Raw genomic sequence first — 27,302 nt, 5'->3', positions numbered from 1 at the left:
GAGTGGAGTGACGTGATCGAATTTCTTGGCATCATAAATTAGTTTTATGGCCGAGTTTTGAACTATTTGCATTTGTCGTTTTTGTTTTTGGGTGATATTGAGCAACAAAGAGTTGCAATAATCCAGTTTTGATATAACCAAAGAATGAATTAAGATATTGCGAGATTTGAGTTCGAGAAATTTAGAAAGAGATCGAATTAAGCGCAATTTGTAGAAGCAGGCTTTAACTAGATTATTAATGTGATCTTTAAATTCCAGACTATCGTCAATTATTACGCCTAGTATTTTCGTTTTGGGGACGATTTCAATGGATTTATTGTTAAGGAGGAAAGGAGAATTAAGTCCGATATCTCTTTTCCAGTTAAAAATCATAGCTTTTGTTTTATTTATATTTAATGATAATTTATTATTGTTAAGCCAATTATGAACTTGTTTGAGTTTTACATTTAAAGATTTGATGTCTTCGTAATTTTCAGGATTAAATGGGTGAATTAATTGTATATCATCTGCGTATGCTACCTCCGTAGCTAAAATCCACACTACAGTTTTGTAAAAGAGGGAGGGGTTAGTTTGTGATTACATATTCCTTACTAGGCGAAGGTGTTTTCTGTGTTCTGTGTGTTCGAAAGACATGGTTTTCTGTTAGGATTGACGGTGTAGGATTGATCTGTGCTGGTCTGGCTTGTTTAGTTTTACAATGGGTGTATTGATGTACTGCTCACTGCAATATGTAAGATGCTGCCTTTTCCTAGGTACTCATGTGTGACGTGTGGTTTGTTACTAAAAATCATGTTTTTCTTACAGATGGGGGGGGGTGCCAAAAAATGATGGGCCCCGGATGTTACATATGCTAGGTACGCCACTGTATGTAAAGATACCAGAAAGCTGGCGTAGCAAAAACTTCTAAGTTTTGAGTATTTAACCCTCCCACAATCTCACGGGCACTCGTTTCAAGTTTATTGAGATTTTGATTTAAACGCAATATCAAATATTTTCAATGCGTATAACAAAAATAAATTTGGGGAAATAAATAAAACCATTTGAACCAGTGTTCCCGCTAAGCTGCGCTGGCGCACAAAATATTACATCGCAGCGCACACGTTTCTCGTCACAGCGCACGATCGGAAGAGGCGTACGGCAGATGGCAGGGCGGCGAGAGGAGAATCGGGCGAGTTGGCTCATAACTTGCTGGCGCCCGATATTTTTGGCTCACGGTGAAAAAAGTTTGCTCACAACACCCGCCCGCTTAGAGGGAACACTGGTCACGAGCGGAGTTCCGCAGGGGTCAGTGCTGGGACCTCTACTGTTCAATATATTTATAAACGATCTGGAGACGGGGACAAAATGTGAGGTTATCAAATTTGCTGATGACACCAAACTCTGCAGCAGGGTTAGAAACACGGAAGACTGTGAAGACCTGCAAAGGGACCTAACGGGACTGGAAGACTGGGCAAACAAGTGGCAAATGAGTTTTAACGTACAGAAATGCAAGGTCATGCATGTAGGGAAAAAGAACCCGATGTTCAGCTACAAAATGGGGGGAACACTACTAGGGGTGAGTAACCTTGAAAGGGACCTGGGGGTGATGGTAGACACATCACTGAAACCATCGGCGCAGTGTGCGACAGCCTCAAAAAAAGCAAACAGAATGCTGGGCATCATCAAAAAGGGTATCACAACCAGGACGAAAGAAGTCATCATGCCGCTATATCGCGCAATGGTGCGCCCGCACTTGGAGTACTGTGTACAGTACTGGGCGCCGTACCACAAGAAGGACATGGCAGTACTCGAGGGAGTGCAGAGGAGGGCGACTAAACTGATAAAAGGTATGGAAAATTTTACATACGCTGACAGGTTAAAAATGCTGGGTCTGTTCTCCCTGGAGAAGAGGAGACTTAGAGGGGACATGATAGAAACCTTCAAAATCCTTAAGGGCATAGAGAGAGTAAATAAGGACAGATTCTTCAAACTGTGGGGGGCCACAAACACTAGGGGTCACTCGAAGAAATTGAAAGGGGACAGGTTTAGAACAAATGCTAGGAAGTTCTTTTTTACCCAGAGGGTGGTGGACACATGGAACAAGCTTCCGGAGGAGGTGATAAGCCAGAACTCTGTACAGGGGTTCAAGAAAGGTTTGGATAGGTTCCTGGAGGAAAAGGGGATAGAGGGGTACAGATAGAACTTGAGGTAGGTTGTAGAGGTGTTCAGAAACCACTTCACAGGTCGTGGACCTGATGGGCCGCCGCGGGTGCGGACCGCTGGGCGAGATGGACCTCTGGTCTGACCCAGTGGAGGCAACTTCTTATGTTCTTATGTTCTTAACATGGCGACACCAGGAAATACTTTTTCACCGAGAGAGTGGTTGATCGCTGGAATAGACTTCCACTTCAGGTGATCGAGGCAAGCAGCGTGCCTGATTTTAAGAAGAAATGGGATCGTCACGTGGGATCTCTGCACAGAGTTAAATAGGGGAGGGTCATTGAGGTGGGCAGACTAGATGGGCCGCGGCCCTTATCTGCCGTCTTTTTCTATGTTTCTATGTTTCTAACACGTAACCACACCCACGCCTAACGTGCATAGCGCCTTTTTTTGAAAGCCACCTAAATTTTTAGAGACGCCTTGTTGCAGAATTGCTCTTTCTTGATAGGCGCCTAAGTTTCAATTATTGCTGATTAAAAAGCTTAATTGAGCTTGTTAATCAGTTTAGATAGGCGCCTATCTAGATGGGCGCCTCCAAAATAGGTACCTAACATTAGGCACCGGTTACAGAATTTGGGCTTTTATCATTTTCGTCGCCCTTCTCTGTACCTTTTCTAATTCCATTACTGTATATCTTTTTTGAGTACAGCAACTAGAACTGCACACAATATTCAAGTGGCCGTACCATAGAGTGATACAAGGGCATTATAACATTTTCATCTTTGTTTTCTATTCATTTCCTGATAATTCCTGAGGAAATCAAATATAGGATAGGTAGAAGGCATTGGCCTGTTGTAGATTGGGAACTGGTTAAGAGATAGAAAGCAGTGAGTAGGGCTAAATTGTCAGTTCTCTCAGTGGAGGAAGGTGAATAGTGGAATGCCTAAGAAAAGGGACTTTGGACTTAGTTCATACCTTTTCAATAGTAGTTTAAGGCAAGTTAATTAAAGTACTGTTTGCAATAGAAATGAATGTCTGCTTCAGGTGTTTTCATGTGCTTTGAGTCATATATAACTGTAAGCTAACTTCTCATTTGTATCTGGGATTTGAAAGAATGATTGGTGAGGGCTTTGTGCTTACTCGGATGAGACGGGGAAGATGAGGAGATTTCCAGAACTTTCCTTAACGGTAGGAAGTGGACCAGGGTCATTATTTGGATTCATGCAGTTGGAACATTATGTTAGTCAAATACGAAGATCAGGTCTTTCTTTTGGAGTTCGTGAAAGGCTTCTCAATTTTTTAAAATCAATGTACGGATGTTCCAATCTCTGTATCTTTGTTACATAAGTGGTGGTGGAGTTTACTTCCAAATCAAACATATGATGGTGTGATGAGTTAGGGATCCAAATATCGCTTCCTGATTTTAGTCAAGCTATTCATCGGTTGCCTAAAATTATTAAGGGCTATGTTTGGAGGGAATGTACATATAGAATGTTACATAGGGCATATTTCTCACAAGTGCAAGCTTTTCATGTGGGCTTAGTTAATTCTCCCATTTGTATTAAATGTGATAAAGCTCTTAATACGCTATCTCATGCATTGTGGAAATGTCCTCTTATTAAGTCATTCTGGTCTGCCATCCTATTATATTTGGATTTATTATGGGATAATTCATTAGTGGAATCCCCAAGGGGGGTGTTATTTGGTAAAGCTGCTGCTTGTGGGGTATATGGACGTGGGAGATGCATTTTATTTCAAAAGGCATGTATGATTGGTTATAAATGTATTTTGCAATATTGGTTACAGAAAGATCCTCCTAGATTTTGGCATTGGAGGAACCAACTCCATCGTTTACTTTTATTTGAGGTTTGAGAGGTTTGTAGATTTCCTAGATGAACTCGTCTCTTTTGGGACCCCTATATTCAAAATCTTTCCTCTAGAGCACGATGTATGATTCTTAATGCTTTACATTGAAGCTTTGGAAACATTCATTGCATCCCAATACCTGGTAATTTGCTCCATTTGACTCTAGGTTTAAAATGGTACCTCTAATCCCTAGCAATTATTTTTGACCTACTACAGCTAGGGGGCTAGAGATGACATTTGGACCCTGAACCCAATGGAGTAGGAGTGACTAGAGATTGCTCTAGCTTCCCCATAAACCACCAGGAAGAGCCCTTGGAAGGTGCTAGGAGTGGGGTGGATACCCTCTAGTGGAAAGAGGGGTCAGGAGGTACTTGACTGCTTCAAGGGAGAATTGGAAGTTGAGAACTGCTTTGGTGAGGGTGTTGAACTGGCATGGAAGGGATCAGGAGTGAGGGGTTGTGTGGATGTTGGGAGTAGCAAATTTAAAACACTGCTTTCAAGTATAATCGGGGGAGAGCAGGAAGCTTTTATTCCCCAGGTGCAGCTTTTAAAAATTGCTGCTCCCTTTGGTCATTATGGGAAGGGGGAGCTCTTATATTTGATATCTATCTAGATATTTTACAAAATGCTAGTGTTTGGCGTTTGTAAAATACAGGAGGAATTGTTTTATGTTCTGACCTGGGCATCTTAATTCCTCTCTCCATGACCGTTTGAAAATGGGCCTTGATAATGTAGCAAAATAATTAAATCAAAAGGTTTCACCTTATAGGAGGAGAGAGTATGGCTTAGTTTGGTTTGGTGTATTTATTTATATCCTGCCCTTATCCAGGGCAGGTTACAAATTTTACATACAAAAATATAAAATAACATACAAAATGCAAACCAGATCGACATCAAACATACCTACCAATTAAACAGACATTGAGGACAGAAAATCCCCAGAAATACAAACAATAAAATGCATAAGCGACTAGCACCTTGCTGTCATCATTTCTACTTCATTAAACAGATAATCTCATACCCTGTATTTCATCTGGCAAAAAGGATGCCATTTGAGCAATCTCTTAAAGTTCTGTTTATTCTGTTGCCAGCGAATATACTCAGGGAGATCATTCCATTCCCTAGGCCCAATGCAATGAAATACACTATCTCTGGATAATGTTAGCCTCAGTTCTTTTACAGATGGAATTTGTAGTTCTAATTGTTTTGCAGAACGAAGTGGATGAGACGGTGCGCGTGGCAGAATACTCTCAACAAGATGTCTTGGAGCCAAACCATGCAGGCAAATGTTGACAGTAACCAATAACTTAAAGCAAATTATATCCCTCAACTTCAACCAATACAAACTTATATAATAGTTAATAGTGGTTAGACCTATAGCCTCAGCACCCTGAGGTTGTAGGTTCAAACCCCATGCTGCTCCTTGTGACCCTGGGCATGTTACTTAATCCTCCACTGCCCCAGGTACATTAGAGAGACTGTGAGCCCACCAGGACAGATAGGGAAAATGCTTGAGTGCCTAATTTGTAACCTGTTCTGAGCACCTTTGGGAGGATGGGCTAAAAAATAAAATATATATATATATATTTTGTTTATCGCCTATTTCCATATTTTCAAAAGCACTACTGTGACAGTCATCCTGCTTTGTCATAAATCTCTGATCTGCAGTTAAAAAAGATTATTTGAATCCTAATAGGCATGACTACTTAAGATTATTAATTGCTTTGGTTTAGAATTGTTTTTCAAAACCATTTCAATCTACAAATCAATCCAATCCCCCATTTGCCCAGTAGCAGAAGTGTGTATCATGTCCTTTGAAGAGGGAGTTACAAAAACAGAGGACTGGCAAAGGAGAGAGGGGACTTGGGCTGGAGGGTGAAAGAAATTGTGGACTAGTTGTACTTGGGAGGAGTGGAGAGGAAGAGGAAAATGAGAGGGCTGAGGATGATGGTATGGGTGTGTGAATTTACCATATTCTATTGTTGCAGCTACCCCCTCTCTGAAATCTTCCCTTAAACTTATTTTATTAGGAGGAAGGAGACCGGGAGGTGCAAGAAAATCTGATCTATATGCAGGAAAGCCCCCCCCCCCTTGGGGTTGGCCCCAAAGTTTATGATGGTAATAATGGCGAAGTTGAAAATAGGTATAGTATGGCATGAGGGGGACCCCCCCCCACTCCCTACAGAGAAGATCATGCGTGGGGTAATTACCCTGCCCAGACTGTGTATAATGCCCCATTTATACCCATCCTCCCCCCTCACCATAGCGGGTCAGTATCCGACTACAGTGGGAATCCCGTGGCTTGGTAGCCGATGCTAAGGGTCGGTCAGCAGAATATCAACGGGTGTGGAGAGACTGTTTGACTAAATTATGATTGTACTAACCCTTGGAAGGATGCTCACGCCCATGGGGGGGGAGGTTGGGATGGACAGGTGGAAAGGGGGTGTGTTGTCTGTTTAACAACAACAAAAATTCAGTTAACACATGATGTATACTGTATATTGTTGATTTGCTGCCCTTATTGTTACTCTGTGTTGGGCCCTGTTGTTTCGGGCTCCTTGTTTCTTGATATCTGTTGAAGTGTTTTACCCTTGCTGGGCTGTATTGCGTGCATCTATATTAATCATAATAAAAAATGTTTAAGCAAAAAAAAAAAAAAAAAAAGGAGGATGAAGTAGATAGCATATACATCTCATTCTTGGCACATAAAATTCTCCAAGAACTTAGAATCCCTGCTCAGATCTTGGGCTCCTTTTACAAAGTTGCGTTAGCGGTTTAACGGCGCTAATTTGCCAGCCGCGCTAGCCGCTACCGCCTCCTCTTGAGCAGACGGTAGTTTTTCGGCTAGCACGGGGGTTAGCACGCGCTAAAAATGTGCATGCGATAAATCCACTAAAGCGGGTTTGTAAAAGGAGACCCTTATGTTTGATCTTAGCCAAAAGGGGGGTGGGGATGACCTCAGTGGGTTATGCTGTTTTGCAGATTGACTGACTGTAATTAGTGTATTGTACTGCTGTGGTGGTCTGAGGTTCTTTGTTATAAATAAACAATTACAAAAAAGAAAATGGATCAGGAAATGTTTCTGGCAGAATAGAGGCAGAGACACTGGGTCCATCTTGAAGCTTATATTGCGGATCAGCTCTTTATTATCTCTATGACAACTGAAATTCTTATAGCTTATAATGTGCTTGAGTTTGTTTAGGACTATGCTTTTTTTCTGTTTTTTTCATCTATTTGGTAGATAGACTTCTCATTTCTTTTAGCAGATTTTGTTTGCTTTGGGAACTGGTTGGTGGTGGTAGGCCAAGACACTTCTAATAACAGAAAATAAATACAGCATATACAGTGGTGCCTCACACAACGAACTTAATCCGTTCCAGGAGCAAGTTTGTTATGTGAAACGTTCGTTGTGTGAAACGCGTTTTCCCATAAGAATACATGTAAAACAAAATAATTCGTTCTGCAGCCCTGTTGTCCCATAAGAATACCTGTAAAACAAAATAATTCGTTCTGCAGCCCTACATTTCCCTCCCTCCACCTCACCTCACATGCAGAGCCTGCCAGCCTTCTCCCTCACCCAGCCGCACGATCTGCAGGAGGCTAAGAACTTCGGGAACTGGGTCAGTTCCCACTGCAGCTCCATGTGACTCTAGGCAAATCACCTGACCCTCCAGTTGTCCTAGGTCAGTGGTCGGCAAACCGCGGCTCGCGAGCCGCATGTGGCTCTTTAGCCACTTGAGTGCAGCTCTGCACTTGCCTAGGGCCCGAAACTGTCAGAAGGGTCCCAGGGCTGGCGTAAGAGGGGGGAGCATAGATCTAAGGGGCCCTGCGATCCAAACTTCTTTATTAAACACCTAAATTTTCCTTTTCAGAGGGACCCCGACATGGCAGCTGTTCTCATAAACTGCCGGTAGCTGCCCCGAAGCTTTCCCTTTGCGGCAATCTGCCCTATCAGAAACGGGAAGTTGCAGCAGAGGGAAAACTTCGGGGCAGCCGCAGGCAGTTTGTGAGAATGGCTGCCATGTCGGGGTCCCTCTGAAAAGGAAAATTTTGGCTGGAGAGGGCAGTGATCTCTTGCCTTCCCTACTGCTCCTCCCCCGTACTGTCCAGCTTTCCCTCCCCTGCTGGCCAGAACTCCTCATCTTTCCCCCAAGAAATTCAACAGTTTTCCTTCCTCCCTCTTCGGCTGTACCAGCAGGTTAGTTTGTCTGCACAATATTCACTGCTGCTGTGCATCAGCGGGTCTGGCTCCCGGCACGATCTCAAAAAGCTGTGCACGCGCAGCTGCTGGAGTTGATCAATGTTCTCCTCTCCTGCAACTTCCGGTTTCCGGTTGCGTCAGAGGAGAAGATTGAACAACAGAGCATGCGCGCATGTGCTGCTCCCTGAAAGCGTGTGGCTGGCCGAAAAAGAAAGCCGGAAAACTCGGCATCCGAGGTAAGGTGAGGGTGCTGCTGTTCCCGGCTCACATTAGGAAGCGGCGAGAGTAGTTCCGCCCCTCCCCCGGGCCCCTCGGGCGACTTCGTTGTGTGAAACGAAGTTCGTTATAGGGAGCAAGACAAAAAGTTCGTTATGCGCAGCGTTCGCTGTGCGAGGCGTCCGTTATGCGAGGCACCACTGTAGTTTGTAATGTTGGAAACATTTTCACACCCCAAACTACTGACTGCTCATGATTAGTATTGTGGGGAATATGGTCAGTACTGCTTATCTGGAAAACTGTTGAATACTTCAGATATGTATACTGAGAGAATATGCATTTTATTTATCAAATATTCATCAGTGCTCAGTGTATTAGCCTGAATGTAAGTGTCGGTATCAGTTTCGGAACAGTTTATACCAGAATTACATGAGCATAAATTTCAATCTGGAATTCTCTGTGGTTTTCTTTAATGTGTTTTCTTCTCGGCTCTTTCTTTGAGGAGGAGCAAGCAGTTACTTTAATATAATCCTATGCAGTTAATTACCCTTGGTCTCTTGTTTTCAAGGTTCATTAATCTTGCTCTGTGGGCATGGAAGTGCAGGGGTTTCAGAGCCACTCATTACTGTTAATTCTTGACAAAATTTAAAAAAAAAAATGGATCACATTGTTTCATAGAAATATAGAAAGAAGAGTTAACTACCAACAGAAGGGAGTTCATTTCAAAGAACCTCTTCACTTTGGCCAGGATTTACTAACATACAATGAGGTTTTGCAGTCTGCTTGGTAACTATAAAACCTCTGCATTCATTATTAGGAGACCTGCTATGCAGTAAATATAGAGAAAAAGTAGCTAAAAGTGTGAAGAATTTACCTAAATCTGTTCAGGAAGCATTAACAGATCTGTACAGATTAACACATGGGGCGCCTTATACTAAGCCGCGTTAGCGTTTTTAGCGCACGCAGCATTTTAGCATGCGCTAAACCCGCGCTATGCGGCTAGAACTAACGCCAGCTCAATGCTGGCGTTAAGGTCTAGCGCGGGCGGCAATGTAGCGCGTGCTATTCTGCGTGTTAAAGCCCTAACGCGGCTTAGTAAAAGGAGCCCATGGTCATGGTAATTATTGCTGCATTAATTAAGGCATTGTCTCTATCCATTCCACACTCCAAAAATCTTAATTTCTGTGTTCTCTGTTTAATATAAGAATTATCACACACACACTAAGGGCCTCTTTTACGAAGCCATTTAGCGCGGGCCGCTGCTGTAACGGCCCTGAAGCTCATACAGATTTAAAGGACTTCGGGGCTGTTGCCATGCAGCAGCCGCTAGCATGGCTTTGTAAAAAAGGCCATAAGTGATAAATTCAGCTTCGTGACTAGGCCTCTTTTTTGTGTGAGATAGCAATGCAATAAAATCATTTGAAATAATTTTGCAAAAAGTGACAGTGCTATAGAAGTATTTTAATGATTAAAGAAAAATGTAAGGCAGTAGGAAATATGTAGACCATGTGCTTTTTCCATTGAGAGTATTATTTGCCAAATATTATCTAGCACATAGGAATTTTGTATTTCGGAAGCCAAAGCTGCACCAATAAAATGTTATGAAAGATTGGCCCAAAACTGTTTTGCTCATGATGCAGAAAGGTGATTTAGGGGACATTCAGATTTACTCCTGTGCAAACAGTTTTTTCATGCTAAAATAAAAGAAAAAAATCCTTACTAGTTTACAGGCCGAACATCTGGTCTGTTGTGGAAGGGGTTAGAAAACCCTGATCACAGGGGTACAGAGCACTGTGTCCAAAGCAGTGGCACAGAGGCTTCAGGAGAAAGATGGCTTGTTGCTTTGACTCTGTTCAGCGTTCTGATACCAACATTAAATAACTCATAATGAATCTGGTGGTTGAACTTTGAAAATAATGGAAAAGATGGAAAACTCTACTCAGAACCAATGAATTCTTTGTGGAGTTTAATTCTGTATTTTGGGTAATTAACATTTCACTTTGAAGGCAAGGGTTAGCATTGTTTTACTGCAGGAAATTCTCTGCTTCATCTTTTAGCATCAGTTTGCTGCTCTCTTTTTCTTTAACCTTATGCAAACCTTAATTTATGGATCTGTAAGGTTCTTGGCCTAGTGTAGGAGATCAGACCAGAGTGTCCCTAGCTCAGCTAACTTATTTCTAATATTACTCTTTATTATTTCGTTCCACTCAAGCTTTACCATGACAGGGTCATCCTAATGAAATCATCTGGAGAAGCAAAAATGTTCTGTATGATATGAAGAAAAAAACCAACCAGTTAATAGATAAAGGGTAAAGGGTTATGGATTTGATATATCACCTTTCTGTGGTATAACCAAAGTGGTTTATATGCTGATACTTCTCTGACCCTAGTGGGATCACAATCTAAGTTTTTGTACTTGGAGCAATGGAGAGTTAACTCCCATATTTTAAATGTGGTACCCAGATTTGCGCACCCAAGTTTGAGGGCATGTGCAAATTGCACTCCCCCTCCATATTTGCAGGGGTTAGGGGCATAGCCCACTGGCGAATAAGAAAAATTCATGAATAATTTTAGGGCCAACTCTGAACCACCCCGCCTCCCAGACCTCTCCACACCTTACTTTTAAAGCCTGGTGGTCTAGCGTTGAAGCGCAGCAGGAGTGATCTTCTGCGCTTCTGCCCCATACAGAGCCGCAATCAAAAATGGCTGCCATGAGTTCCTGCTAGTCTTGTGAGACCGTGGGAACTCATGGTAGCCATCTTTGATCGTGGCTCTTCATGGGGCAGGAACGTAGGAAGATTGCTCCTGCCCAGCTTTACTACTAGACCACCAGGCTTTAAAAGCAAGGCGTGGAGAGGTCCTGGAGGCAGGAAGGAAGTGGGAGATGACTTAGAGACTCGCAAATAACCAAATTTGCAAATCATAAACCTGCAAATATGGAGGTGGGAGTGTAATTAACAAGTCCTTATTAATAATTGGGTACTAACAACAACCAATTATTGAAGTTAATTGAGTCTCAATATTTGAGTGCATATCTGGCTGCAGCCTATTCTATAAAGCAATGAATGGCAAACTGTGTGCCGTGACATGTTAGTATGTTACAGCGAGATTGCAGGTGTGCTGCAAGTCGCTGGTGCTAGCTGAGTGCCTACAGAACATGCCTCTCGCGGAGAGAGGCTCATCCTGTAGACAGTCAGCTGGTGCCAGAGCCTCTCCTCCTCCCTGTCTGTCTCCTGTTGAGCAACTCCCCCTCCTCCCCCCATTGGCAGCTCAGGGCTTATCTGCAGGGCCTTTGTGCATGCACAGACAGCATGATGACATCTCGCATGCGCGTGATATCATCGCATCGATGTCCACGCACTTCCGGGTGCCCTCCAGCTGTGGTCACCTGTTTAGTGTGCCGCAGCTCTGGATAGTTTGCAAGATATTGCTATAAAGCGTGGCACATAACTCAAAAGAGGGCTTGTCATGGGCATTTGAAAAGTTGCATGCATAGTTATAGAATACAGCCCCAGCATGCCTTTACTTACTCGCCAGCACTGCTGTCTCTTTGCTGTTCTTTGGTGCGCTGTTTGGTGCCTGTTCCTTTCCTGTCCTATTTGAGTATGGTGTTCCTTTTTTTTCTAGTTTCTTATTTTACATTTGTACACTCGCTTTGCTGTGATTGATTCCAAAGGAGCAGTGGTATTAGCTCCGGTGCTCATAGAATTCCTATGAGCGTCGGAGCTAATACTGCCGTGGCTGGCAATAAAAAAAGCCTAATGCAGCTTTTTGAAAAGGGGAGATAATAATAATAATAAATTTATTTTATATACCACCATACCCAAGAAGTTCTAGACGGTTTACAACAATTAATTGAAATACAAACAATGCAAATCATTGAAATCAACAAGTTATATGCATTTAATATAAGAAAAATACATACATGCCATATAAAGAGGGTGCATTAATCTTAAAAGAATAAAAGATTATAATAATAAAATATATTAAGAACGCAGCCTGTTAAATAATTGAGTTTTAATCTGCTTTCTAAAATCAAGATAAGAAGAGGCATCAAGCACAATTTGGGTGAGCCATGAATTTAGTTTGACCGCCTGAAAAGAAAAGGTTCTTTCAAAGAACCTTTTATAATGACATAATTTTAATGAGGGAAAAGCAAACAAATGTATTCTTCGAGAGCTCTTATTGTTATAACTCAAAGTGAAATGAGTGTTGAGATAACCCGGTGACATACCAAATACTGTTTTGTAGCAGATGCATGAGAACTTGAACAGAACTCTGGATTCCAATGGCAACCAGTGTAGCTTTTGATAGAAGGGGGTAACATGTTCCCATTTCTAATTAACCCTTATTTTAAAATAAGAGGTAAAACACACACACTCAAGTCTCCAGCTTCTGTGGGAGCAATATGGAACAAAGTGTACTGTTGTGATCTGCTTGGAACTTCATACAGGGCCTATCCTGGATTGGTCATTGTTGGATGCTGGGCTGGATAAACGATTGCTCTGAGCCCGCCTGTATCTCTTACGTTGCTATGGCAGCTGACTGTAGCAACATGCTAATTTCTCTGAGTCTTTGGGGGAAAAATACAGGCATGACAATCCAGCTGCTTAAAGCACAGTCTGTTTTGAAGTCAGCACATCCCTGGTAGTGAAGGATTTTCAAAGATACACAGCAAGTTATAATGTAAGGTGCATAGCTCATCACTAGACAAAACTTTAAAACACATTATTAACCTCCTGAACTGGCATACGATAGTAAACAAATGCCTTAGTGTGTCTGTCGGAAACAAGGACCTGATCCAAAATGATAGAATGATGGCCATCCTGACTCAAGATGCCCAAATATGGTGTTTATCATTCTTACAAGACCAGTAAAAAAAAAAAAAATTTAAGTTGATAAGGCATTTGCATTTTCAAAGCATATCTCAACATTATGAATCATCTTTGAACTTGGTGGATTAGAACAGATTTTCCCTTAGAAACATTAATGCAAGGTTTGCTTATCTGAAGAGCTAAAAATTAGTCATAACCAAGGAGTTTTCTGGTGAGCTCATATCCAGTTAAATAATTTGCAACTACCTGTGGGGGGTTTTCTTCTATTTTTTGCCTTCTATCACTTGCAGTGAGCCTGAGCTGGGTGCTATGCATCAGAGCTTCTTCCACAAGCCATTAGTATGGGTCTTAGATGTAGCCATAGGTGATGCCATTGAAAAATCTCCCCTCTCTCCAAAGGCTGGGAATACAGCTTCCAAGCATCTCCAGACAACTTGGGGAGTAGAAGACCCAATTTGGTCGCTAGGGCCACCCTTTCGGTCTGTTTCAGACCTAATTCTAAAACTCTCCTCAGTTCATGAAGAACAAAAAGAAAAATAACCCAGACTGCTTAAAAATCCAATTAGATTCTAAACTTTTGTGCATTGTAGCACTTAAAATTCACATTTAGTTCAGAAAAGTTGAATGCTGGAAGGGTAGACCGATACGGCCGATTAGAGTTACAGTTATAGTTACAGTAGGAATAAGGAACTTTGATAAAGTCTTATGAAAAATATAGTGAGATTTGACCTAGTACACCGAAGTTAGAGTTTAAAGAGTGATTATCTGACAAAGAACCTGTGGCTGTTCTTGGTTAGCTTCTGAAATGGAGTATGGTGCTGCAGGTTAGAGCTTAGAATCCTGAGCTAGGAGAATTGGTGAGATGAGGAGTGTGGTTTTTTTTATTACTGGAGACTTTAGATGATTATACATTTTGTTTAGTTAGCTCTAATTTGGTATAAATAACACTATTCTCTCCTTAAGAGGAGGTACATGTTGCTTTCTCATCTCTTCTGCCTATTAAATATTTTTCTTTTGTATACAAAGGCTAGTTTCAGTCTAAAAGATTAGTATAAGAACTTTGTTTTTATTTTTATTGCATGCATAGTTTAATCGTCTAGTAAATTATGAAAGGAATGTACAGCAAACCCATATTCTCTCAAGCATGACTTTGAAAATGTATTCTGTAAAATCAGATTTGTCTTGGTGACCCTGCAGCTAGTGGGTTTTCAGGAGACCCATAATAAATATGCATGTGATCAACTTGCATGCATAAGAGTCTTAATATATGCAAAGTTACCTCATGCATATTCACTGGGGATATCTTGCTGTAATAGATATGACTCTTTTTATATGCATTCACTATTCGTAACCTGCTCTATCGCCACAATTGATGTCATGGATTTAAGGCCAAAAAAGTGCAGCAAGCTCACAAGTCAGTTTGTGAGGAAGAAACACTGCAAATAGTAAATTGGGCAAAGTTATGCAAAATGCCCAATAGGTCTTTTCTTGAATGTGGCAGAATTGTAGCTAGTTCAAAAGACATCCCTACTTAAAGGCAAAGACAGTTTTACTCTGTTTTGCTTATCACATATTCCTGTTTTTCCTTGGTAAATTGGGCAGAGCAACCTCTCACAGGAGTATAGATCAGGGGTGGGCAACAAGGGCCTGAATCCAATCGGGTTTTCAGGATTTCCCCCAATGAATATGCATGGGATCTATTTGCATGCACTGCCTCCTATTGTATGCAAATAGAGCTCATGCATATTCATTAGGGAAATCCTAAAAATTCAACTGGATTCCGGCCCTTGTTGCTCATCCCTGGTGTAGATCCTAAAGTAGTGATACTTTAAGGCAGGGGTAGGGAACTCCGGTCCTCGAGAGCCGTATTCCAGTCGGGTTTTCAGGATTTCCCCAATGAATATGAATTGAAAGCAGTGCATGCAAATAGATCTTATGCATATTCATTGGGGAAATCCTGAAAACCCGACTGGAATACGGCTCTCGAGGACCGGAGTTCCCTACCCCTGCTTTAAGGTAACACTTTTTAAGTGACAAGATAGAATGTAGAAGAGGAGCCAACTAATGCTATAGTAACTTGATACAAGTGAGCCATTTTATAGCAGTGAATCTTATGACCAAGCCAGACAACTCACAATGGGCCAGACATGGGCAACTCCGGTCCTCGAGGGCCGGAATCCAATCGGGTTTTCAGGATTTCCCCAATGAATATGCATTGAAAGCAGTGCATGCAAATAGATCTCATGCATATTCATTGGGGAAATCCTGAAAACCCAACTGGATTGTGGCCCTTGAGGAGGGACTTTGACACCCCTGCTCTAAGAGATCCCACATGCCTATCCCACGCATTCTTGAATTCAGATACAGTCTCTGTCTCCACCATCTCTTCCGGGAGACTGTTCCACGCATCTATCACCCTTTCTGTGAAAAAGTATTTCCGTACATTACTCCTGAACTTATCACCTCTTAACTTCATCCTATGCCCTCTCATTCCAGAGCTTCCTTTCAAATGAAGGAGACTCGATTTATCACCTCTTAACTTCATCCTATGCCCTTTCATTCCAGAACTTCCTTTCAAATGAAGGAGACTCGACTTATATGTATTTATGCCCTGTAGGTATTTAAATGTCTCTATCATATTTCCCCTCTCCCACCTTTCCTCCAAAGTATTCAGATTGAGATCTTTAAGTCTGTCCCCATATGCCTTATGATGAAGACCACAAACCATTTTAGTAGCCTTCCTCTGGATTGACTCCATCCTGTTTATATCTTTTTGAAGGTGCAGCCTCCAGAATTGTACACAATATTCTAAATGAGTCTTATACAAGGACATCAATACCTCCTTTTTCCTACTAGCCATGCTTCTTCCTATGCATCCTATCCTTCTAGCCTTTGCCATCACCTTTCCAACCTATTTGGCCACTTTAATATCCACACATACAATCAATCACACCCAAGTCCCGCTCTTCTGTCATGCACATAAGTTCTTCACCCCCTAAACTGTACCGTTCCCTTGGGCTTTTGTAGCCCAAATGCATTTTTTAGCATTAAATTTCAGCTGCCAAATTTCAGACCATTCTTCAAGCTTCGTCAGGTCTTTCTTTATGTTATTCATACCATCCTTGAACCTTAGTTAGGGAGTTGGCTAATAAGAAGTGTATTTATAACATAACATAATGCAATGTAACATCAGAGCTGTAAAGTGCCTGATGGGATTTGTAGTCTATAGGTATTTCAAACTAGTAGCTAGATGAAGGTGATTAAGGATTTAAGAAAGCCAAACTGCTAGAAAAGTAGTTGGAGAGCAGTAAGGAAAGAATGTAGAAGAGGAGCCAACTAATGCTATAGTAACTTGATACAAGTGAGCCATTTTATAGCAGTGAATCTTATGACCAAGCCAGACAACTCACAATGGGCCAGACATGGGCAACTCCGGTCCTCGAGGGCCGGAATCCAATCGGGTTTTCAGGATTTCCCCAATGAATATGCATTGAAAGCAGTGCATGCAAATAGATCTCATGCATATTCATTGGGGAAATCCTGAAAACCCAACTGGATTGTGGCCCTTGAGGAGGGACTTTGACACCCCTGCTCTAAGAGATCCCACATGCCTATCCCACGCATTCTTGAATTCAGATACAGTCTCTGTCTCCACCATCTCTTCCGGGAGACTGTTCCACGCATCTATCACCCTTTCTGTGAAAAAGTATTTCCGTACATTACTCCTGAACTTATCACCTCTTAACTTCATCCTATGCCCTCTCATTCCAGAGCTTCCTTTCAAATGAAGGAGACTCGATTTATCACCTCTTAACTTCATCCTATGCCCTTTCATTCCAGAACTTCCTTTCAAATGAAGGAGACTCGACTTATATGTATTTATGCCCTGTAGGTATTTAAATGTCTCTATCATATTTCCCCTCTCCCACCTTTCCTCCAAAGTATTCAGATTGAGATCTTTAAGTCTGTCCCCATATGCCTTATGATGAAGACCACAAACCATTTTAGTAGCCTTCCTCTGGATTGACTCCATCCTGTTTATATCTTTTTGAAGGTGCAGCCTCCAGAATTGTACACAATATTCTAAATGAGTCTTATACAAGGACATCAATACCTCCTTTTTCCTACTAGCCATGCTTCTTCCTATGCATCCTATCCTTCTAGCCTTTGCCATCACCTTTCCAACCTATTTGGCCACTTTAATATCCACACATACAATCAATCACACCCAAGTCCCGCTCTTCTGTCATGCACATAAGTTCTTCACCCCCTAAACTGTACCGTTCCCTTGGGCTTTTGTAGCCCAAATGCATTTTTTAGCATTAAATTTCAGCTGCCAAATTTCAGACCATTCTTCAAGCTTCGTCAGGTCTTTCTTTATGTTATTCATACCATCCTTGAACCTTAGTTAGGGAGTTGGCTAATAAGAAGTGTATTTATAACATAACATAATGCAATGTAACATCAGAGCTGTAAAGTGCCTGATGGGATTTGTAGTCTATAGGTATTTCAAACTAGTAGCTAGATGAAGGTGATTAAGGATTTAAGAAAGCCAAACTGCTAGAAAAGTAGTTGGAGAGCAGTAAGGAAAGAATGTATAAGAGGAGCCAACTAATGCTATAGTAACTTGATACAAGTGAGCCATTTTATAGCAGTGAATCTTATGACCAAGCCAGACAACTCACAATGGGCCAGACATGGGCAACTCCGGTCCTCGAGGGCCGGAATCCAATCGGGTTTTCAGGATTTCCCCAATGAATATGCATTGAAAGCAGTGCATGCAAATAGATCTCATGCATATTCATTGGGGAAATCCTGAAAACCCAACTGGATTGTGGCCCTTGAGGAGGGACTTTGACACCCCTGCTCTAAGAGATCCCACATGCCTATCCCACGCATTCTTGAATTCAGATACAGTCTCTGTCTCCACCATCTCTTCCGGGAGACTGTTCCACGCATCTATCACCCTTTCTGTGAAAAAGTATTTCCGTACATTACTCCTGAACTTATCACCTCTTAACTTCATCCTATGCCCTCTCATTCCAGAGCTTCCTTTCAAATGAAGGAGACTCGATTTATCACCTCTTAACTTCATCCTATGCCCTTTCATTCCAGAACTTCCTTTCAAATGAAGGAGACTCGACTTATATGTATTTATGCCCTGTAGGTATTTAAATGTCTCTATCATATTTCCCCTCTCCCACCTTTCCTCCAAAGTATTCAGATTGAGATCTTTAAGTCTGTCCCCATATGCCTTATGATGAAGACCACAAACCATTTTAGTAGCCTTCCTCTGGATTGACTCCATCCTGTTTATATCTTTTTGAAGGTGCAGCCTCCAGAATTGTACACAATATTCTAAATGAGTCTTATACAAGGACATCAATACCTCCTTTTTCCTACTAGCCATGCTTCTTCCTATGCATCCTATCCTTCTAGCCTTTGCCATCACCTTTCCAACCTATTTGGCCACTTTAATATCCACACATACAATCAATCACACCCAAGTCCCGCTCTTCTGTCATGCACATAAGTTCTTCACCCCCTAAACTGTACCGTTCCCTTGGGCTTTTGTAGCCCAAATGCATTTTTTAGCATTAAATTTCAGCTGCCAAATTTCAGACCATTCTTCAAGCTTCGTCAGGTCTTTCTTTATGTTATTCATACCATCCTTGAACCTTAGTTAGGGAGTTGGCTAATAAGAAGTGTATTTATAACATAACATAATGCAATGTAACATCAGAGCTGTAAAGTGCCTGATGGGATTTGTAGTCTATAGGTATTTCAAACTAGTAGCTAGATGAAGGTGATTAAGGATTTAAGAAAGCCAAACTGCTAGAAAAGTAGTTGGAGAGCAGTAAGGAAAGAAAGGGATTTGGGATTTGGCGGTAGTTCAGAATGCTTTACAAGTGCGTTCGCTCTGAAGCCCCCCATATCTCTCCTCGCTCATCTCCCCCTATGCTCTCCCCCCCCCCCCATGATCTCCGCTCATCGGGCAAGCCCCTCTTATCTGTACCCTTCTCTTCCACTGCCCACTCCAGACTCCGTCCCTTCTTTCTTGCAGCGCCGTATGCCTGGAACAAGTTGCCTGAATCAATACGTCATGCTCTATCCCTGGCAGTGTTTAAATCCAAGCTAAAGGCCAACTTTTTTTTGAAACTGCTTTCAACTCTTAACTCCCCCTCACTGCTGACAGATACCTATACCCACTATAACCTCCCCAACCCTGAAATGTCCTGTCCAAATTAGATTGTAAGCTCTTCTGAGCAGGGACTGTCTATTGTATGTTAAAATGTACCGCGCTACGTATGCCTTTCAGTGCTATAGAAATAATAAATAGTGGTAGTAGTGCAGGGGGTATCTCCCCAGCACCATACCAAGGACTGTGCAAGCAGTGCACAGAGTACAAATATGGAGTGGTTCAAAAGTTGTTCCCACTTCACAGTCTTCACAGGCAGGGTAGGGGATGCTAATGGACGAGTCGCAAATGTAACTATAGCTCATGTGGTCCTGTATATCCCTGTCCCCAGAGAACCTATACTCCTAAGTTTGTACTTGAGGCAGTAGAGTGACTTGGCAAATATCACAAGGATCGTCAATGGACTTTGAACCCTGGCTTCCCTGGGGGCTGATGCACAAAAGCTAAGGCAGTTAGCGCCAGACTAGCATACATGTTATTGTGTGCCAAATGCTCTAATGGTTTCAGCGTGAGCTACATCTAAATGTGTTTAAATGTAATCATTAGGTACCAGCAGCAATGCCTTAGATGCGTCCAGGGCAGTATTAGAAGGGTTGGTTGAGAGAAGAAGTATCTAATGGCGCCCCTTCTTTCCATCCAACCCAACCACCCTGCTCCAGACCGGCTTCAGTAAAAAAAAAAAGGGTCTGGTGGTTTAATGGCCCCAGATCCCCCCTCCCATTAAACCTTAAATAATGATCTGGTGGTCCAGGAGCCCATCCCTCTTCCCTCCTCCCCCAACAATCATAAATATCCTGGTGGTCCAGGCCCAGCCAAATTCCCCCTGTAACTTTGGCTGCTTGGTCTAGTGGTAACCTAGCCACTCACCCCTCCCCCAGACCTTAAGTCGGAAGCAGGAGCGTTGCCACTCGCTCCTGATTCTCCGGGCTGCCATCTTCAAAATGATGGTGCCCTACCTATTGTTACCTTATGGCTCCAGGAAAAAAGAGGATGAATTGAGACATCTGGGTTTTACTTCCATTGCTTTCAGTGGAAATAAAACCCAGATGTCTCAATCTGTTCTCCTTACTTTCATTGCTTTCAATGGAAGTAAAACCCGGATGTCTCAATCTGTCCTTTTTCTAGAGTCATATGGTAACTTTAGCCTTGCCCTATCCAATGCATCCTGGGATCACAATAAATTTTCATACTTGAAACCTCTTTTCTAAATAGGTGAAACAGGATTACAAGTCCCAGAAAGCCCTGAAATTGTCATTTAAAGGCTCAAACCGTCAAATAATCATGCCATGCCATGCTATGTCAGATCAGCGTCTTGATGTATTTATGACTTTCTTTATTAGCTCTGGATTTCTGTTTATTCTTTAATTTCATTGGACTTGCCTGATTTTCATCACCTTGTGCTCTGTTTGTGGCTCATAGCTGCTAAAATGTAGGAGGAGAGGAATGAGCATGACTGTTGTTTATTTCTGCTTATCATAGTTTACACCTTCATCTCTTCTATTATGCAGTTTTGGCCACTTTCTCAAAATAACATCAAATGTTTAAAATTTGTTCTATTTTTCTTTGTAATTTTAAAATAGGGAAAATTTTTGACAGAGCATGAAAGGAAGGTCTGGAGCAGGAAGAACATCTGCAAAGCAAGGATATTTTCTTTTTTTTTTTTTATTCCAAGTCAAAATGGTTATAACAAGAGGCAACCTGGGCCAAACCAAGAGTATCTGATGCCCTATAGCAGTGTTCCCCTAGTTCACGGCTGCCCAAGTCCGGTCCTTGAGATCTACTGGCAGGCCACGTTTTCTGGATATCCACAATGAACATGCATGAGAGAGATTTGCATACCAAGAAGGCAGTGCAGGCAAATCTCTCTCATGCATGTTCATTGTGGATATCCAGAAAACCTGGCCTGCCAGTAGATCTCGAGGACCGGACTTGGGCAGCCCTACAAGTTGATCCTGGAGTATCCCTTTGCTAGTCTGGTTTTCAGGAGATCCATGATGATGTATTGATTTGCATCCACTACCTTCATTGTATGCAAATCTCTTTCATGCATATTCATTGTAGATATTCTGAAAACCAGACTAGCAAGAGGGTACTCCAGGACCAACTTGGGGAACACTGCTATAGGGCATCAGATGCTTTTGGTTCAACCCTGGCTGTCTCCTGTTATAACCATTTTGACCTGGAACAAAAAAACTGACTGGCAATGGGGTACTCTAAGACCGACTTGGGAAACACTGCCCTAGAACAGCCATTCCCAACCCAGTCCTTGGGGCAGGGGCACACCTAGACCCATTGGGGTTTCAGAATATCCACAATGAATATCCATAAGTTAGATGTGCTCTCTTACAGTTTAGGCAGTGTATAGAAATCTATCTCATGCATTATCTGTTGTACCTCTTTCTGAGTGGTTGAAAAGTACTGCAAGGAAGAGGTAATTTAGAAGATGCTATCCTGCAGTGCTGTTGTCCCCCAAATATTACCATCTAGGCAGATGGTTAGTCCACCTAATGCAGGGGTGTCAAAGTCCCTCCTTGAGGGCCATAATCCTGTCAGGTTTTCAGGATTTCCCCAATGAATATGGATGAGATCTATTAGCATACAATGAAAGCAGTGCATGCAAATAGATCTCATGCATATTCATTGGGGAAATCCTGAAAACCCGACCGGTTTGCAGCCCTCGAGGAGGGACTTTGATACCCCTGACCTAATGGAAGGGCCATCCCTGCAGGCAGCTCTCAAAATAGGTAACCCGGGGCATCCTGTGATTTTGAAAACTTATTTGAAATATTTATATTTTAGCTTGCTTGTCTGTAACAGCATATTGATTGAGATATTCTTTTATTTACTTTGCACAAGGTAGTTTATTTCTGTCAGATGAAAGCATGCACACCTCTTCCTTTCCCCACCAGCCAAACAATAGATTTTGTGGCTGTGTAGGTTATGAGTAATGCTGAAGAGGGCTAACTGCTATTGCTGGAAGCTTCCATTTTATGCTGGCAGCAGAGACGTTGATATCAAAATATCCCATTAATTCCATAATGTGTGTGGTTGGGTTGTTTTTTTTTTGTAGGGGGGGGGTTGAGGAAGAGGCTTCCTGATATCATTGTTCTGTCGCTAGTGAAAGAGATATGCTTCCTATTCAAGCAGAGATCTATCCAAGGCAAACTAGCTCACACTTTGCTTCATTAAAATTTATTTTATTGTGAAGGACTATGTTTTTCTTGGCTTAAATTTAGAAAATTGAATTCTTCTACAGCTATTAGAGAGAGGTGCAGTTTTCTACTTAGGGTTCTATTAAATGGTAGGATAATTATGTAAAAGATGGCACATTGCTGGTAGAAGAATCTACCAATGTAAAAATCGTTCAGAAGGATTTATGCTGGAAGAAGTTGATACAGAGAGCAGCTACAGAAATAGTCAACCGATTTTATCATAAAGGGAACAGACTTAAAGATCTAGATATACCGGTGAAAAGGCAGGATAGGAAAATACCTTTATGGTATAAATTTATAGGAGACAGCCCTCTTCTTATGGAAAGGATATTCTGGCATGTTCAGATTGGTCCTAAAAATCTTCTGCTTTTTTTTTTTTTTTCTGGAGCCTTCGGTGATACCAAGGCTTCTGGACAGAGGGGAGTGGTTGATTAGTATCTCCACTTTCCTTTCTTCTTTATCCTTCTCTAACCCTTCTGCTTGCTTCATTTCTGCTGCTTTAACGTTGACCAGTTGTAGTCCTTTCTAGTTTAGTGTAAAACATCCTGATTTGACACCAAAACGAGTGGAATATAAAATAAACAAAAATATGGGAATAGTCTCGGGTAATCTGAAGAAATATTTCTTTACAGAAAGAGTAGTGGATGCATGGAACAACTCCCCTCTGCAGGTAGTGACAGTGAGGACTGCTTTTGAGGGAGAGGATGGGTTTCTAGAACTGAGCAGTTAGTGTGGGTGGACTAGAGTGACCAACTGTTGGCCATGAATTTAAGGAAGATTTAGTTGCGTCACTCCAGCAAATGTTTATAGAATAGATAATATTAAAACAAAACAATTGATTTACATTGTATATAATATACGGGTCGCAATATAGAATAAAAATTTACAAATCTGCATGTTTGTTAGTCCTAACCTGCTGCAGAATTAAGACCTCTAATAAGGGAATTCCTGGGAAATAAGGAGGAGTTGGTCACCCTAGGGTAGACTTGCTGGATAAGCTCTGTGGGTTTTTTTTTCTTCTATCATATTCTGTGTTTCTTTGTTTTAAACCACACTGAAACTGCATGCAATGTTACTTTAGATTTGATAGATGAGTAACTTACTCTATAACAAGAAAGCTGGACTTGGGAGAGTCTCTGGACGTCGTGTACCTGGACTTCAGTAAAGCTTTTGACAGCGTCCCACATCGCAGGTTGTTGAGCAAGATGAAATCGATGGGGATAGGAGAGATACTAACTGCATGGGTCAATGATTGGTTAAACGGCAGACTTCAGAGGGTGGTGGTTAACGGTACCCTCTCTAAAACATCGGAGGTGACCAGCGGAGTACCGCAGGGCTCAGTCCTGGGTCCACTCCTCTTCAACATATTCATAGGTGATTTGACTCAAGGGCTTCAAGGTAAAATAGCACTATTCGCTGATGACGCCAAAATATGTAATATAGTAAATGTATGCAATTTGAGGGATAGCATGGCAGAGGACCTGCTTACATTGGAAAGCTGGTCTTCAACCTGGCAGCTGGGCTTCAACACTAAGAAATGTAAGGTTATGCACCTCGGTAGTGGAAATCCATGCAGAACTTACACCTTGAATGGAGAAACTTTAGCTAGGACTTCAGCTGAAAGAGATTTAGGAGTAATCATCAGTGCGGACATGAAATCTGCCAATCAAGTGGAGAAGGCTTCATCTAAGGCAAGGCAGATGATGGGTTGTATAAATAGAGGTTTTGTCAGCCGAAAGCCTGAAGTCATTATGCCATTGTACAGAACCTTGGTGAGACCTCATCTGGAATACTGTGTGCAATTCTGGAGGCCGCACTACCGTAAAGATGTGTTCAGAGTCGAGTTGGTTCAGCGGATGGCCACCATGATGATCTTCGGGCTCAAGGGTCTCTCGTACAAAGAGAGACTGGACAAATTGCAGCTCTACACTCTCGAGGAACATAGGGAGAGGGGAGACATGATCGAGACATTCAAATACATCACAGGACGTATCGAGGTGGAAGATGATATTTTCTTTCTCAAAGGACCTTCAGCCACAAGAGGGCATCCGCTCAAACTCAGGGGTGGGAAATTTCATGGAGACACCAGGAAGTATTTCTTCACGGAAAGAGTGGTTGATCATTGGAACAGGCTTCCGGTGCAGGTGATCAAGGCCAGACTTTAAGAATAAATGGGATACCTATGTGGGATCCCTGCGAGGGCCAAGTTAAGGGATTGGGCCACTAGGGCACAGACTTAAGGGGATTGGACAGTAGAGTGACTTGATGGGCAATAGCCCTTTTCTGCCGTCATCTTTCTATGTGTCTACCTGGAACCCCCCATTCCATTATTCAAAACATCATGATGAGGCTTTCAAATCCTGTGGAAAGTCTCCAGCTCCACCCTTAGGGAGTTGATGATGGTTCATAGTCAAAACCACCGAAGACAAAGACGCGCACTGACAACTGTTCCTCCCCCCCCCCACACACCCCCATCGGAGTCCTTTAAAACAGTCATTTTCTTCGGCGCGCAACTCCGTGTTGCGCTCAGTTGTCTGTGCGTGCCTTTATCCCAGCGCGCTTTTGACCTGACACCGTTGATGATATTATCATAGATATCATTTCCCTAGTCCACTTAATCCACTTATACAAGGTGTCCCTAAAGGGCCTTCCCTCTCCACATCACTGATTACATCATTGGTGACATGGCAGAGGATAGCCCTAGCAGGGCAGGTTGCAAAGCAGCCCGATCAGAGCGCTGCTGCTGCTGTAGGAGGCCTTGGAGGTATGCCAGGTTTCATGGTGGGAGGATCGGTGGGGTGCTGATGTACAGGAGGATGAGTGGGAGAGGAGGAAAGCTGCTGCTCAGGGGGATGGGAGGGGAGGAAAATGCTGCACATGGTGGGGGAGAAAGAAGAGAGGAAGAATTTTTGGGATGGAGGAGAGGAAGGGAGAGATGAAACAAAGAGATAGAAAGGGGTGAGAGGGAGAAATCCTTCATATGGTGGCGGGGAGGGAGACATACATGGAGAAAAATGTTGGACAGGGTGGAGGGCAGGGAGAGATGTTGCATGTGATAGTGGAAGGGAGGAAAGGAAGATGCTGCATGGAGGGGGAATAGAAAGGTTTGAAACAGGGCACGAGGCAGGGAGAGAGAGAGATGGTAGATAGTGGGAAAGAAACAAATGTTGGATATGACTGTGTAAGGTAGAAAAAATAATTTTATTTGCTATTTTGTGACTACAATATGTGTTTCCTGCCAGAGCTGGTGTTAGACAGCGAGCATGAGCTAGGACCTAACAGAGAGAGGAAAAGTATTTTTTATTTTGTTTACACCACAGTGCCGGCCTGGGGTTGGAGAGGGCAAAGGGAGGTGGGTGGAAGGACTACAAAATAAACCTGCCAGGATGTTTGAAAAAAAATGCCCAATTGGGCAGGAAAAGTGAATTGAATCAAAAAATCAAATCGAAAAAATTTTCCCTGAATCAGGCAGCACTAGTATTTGCTTACTGAAGGTTAAAAATGCTTACTGTGGGACATGCTGTGACATCCGGTGGTAAAATGTGCATTTTGCACATGCAAAAAAAAATTAAATTTTATTTTCCTGAAAGGGGGCGTGTCTGATTTAGCAGGGAATTAGCATAGGGGCCCTTACTGCCTCCAAAACAGGAGGTAGTAGGGGCTCATTTACTCAATTCTTAAAGGCCATACACTAATGGCAAAATTAGCGCAGAGCCATTAATTTGGGAAATGGAAACATCAGCCACTTTCCAGCCACGGGAAAAGTCGCCTTTTTGCTGTAGTATGGTAAAAGGATCCCCTAGTATTCTGCATTTAGTGGATCATTTTATAACAAACATATCAATGTTCAGGTCCAGATAGATTTCAAAACAAAAGCATGCATTTGCTTCCATTTGAAAAATACCCCAGCAAATTTATGCACTATTTATACCTGCTCTGGGCCCACTGCAAATTTTCAGGGTTAATTGTATGTGCAAATTATCTGGAACATGCAATATAAATGCCAACTCCACTCCAAGAAACAGCTCTGTACAGTATGGTTAAACTTAATACAAGTAAGTTTACCTGAATATCATAAAGGCAGTTCTATAGCAACCCTTTTACACACACAAATGCTTTAGAAAATTACTTTCTTAATGGCCATTTGAAAAGTGATGCTATCTTCAGCCTCAGGGTAATTTGTCCGTTTGATTCTCCACAGGATCAGTTTGAAAACTTGGAGAAACACACACAGTGGGGAATTGACTTTCTGGAGAAATACATCAAATTTGTAAAAGAGAGGACAGAGATTGAAATAAACTATGCAAAGCAACTTCGGTAAGTTGATGTTCTTCCTTTTTTTTTTTTTTTGTAGCATAAGCATTCCCGTCAGGGAGGACCAGTAATTTTATCTTTCATATACCATGGTCCCTAGTGGTCAGATTGGGAGTCAGAATTGGGATCAGGGTTGAGATCATCACATGTTTCTTTACTTCTGAAAACGTCCTGCAAAAGTTTTTAAACACGAACCACTTTTAAGAAGCGATCCCTATTCCTGGTGTTTTATCCTCCCCCACTCTTCCCTTTAATTCATTTGGTTTTAATGATGTAATTATTAACTTTCCCCTCCCCCTTTACCCTCAAGCTCATGTTCG

At 42.2% G+C, this 27,302-nt stretch overlaps 1 protein-coding gene across 11 annotated transcripts in view; it reads left to right on the top strand.

The window, feature by feature from the left end:
• FNBP1 (formin binding protein 1) overlaps window positions 1-27,302 on the top strand; it is a 169,628-nt gene that overhangs the window by 11,565 nt on the left and 130,761 nt on the right. For all 11 annotated transcript variants that reach the window (XM_033960310.1, XM_033960315.1, XM_033960313.1 and 8 more), the window contains exon 2: window positions 26,870-26,985. In XM_033960310.1, the coding sequence (XP_033816201.1) occupies window positions 26,870-26,985 (116 nt within the window). The remainder of the gene's footprint in view (window positions 1-26,869; window positions 26,986-27,302) is intronic.

The sequence above is a fragment of the Geotrypetes seraphini genome, chromosome 10 (assembly GCF_902459505.1).
Source record: "Geotrypetes seraphini chromosome 10, aGeoSer1.1, whole genome shotgun sequence".
Taxonomy (NCBI): Eukaryota; Metazoa; Chordata; class Amphibia; order Gymnophiona; family Dermophiidae; genus Geotrypetes; species Geotrypetes seraphini.
Note: the sequence above shows the minus strand (reverse complement) of the source record. Positions and strands in the feature narration are given on the sequence as shown.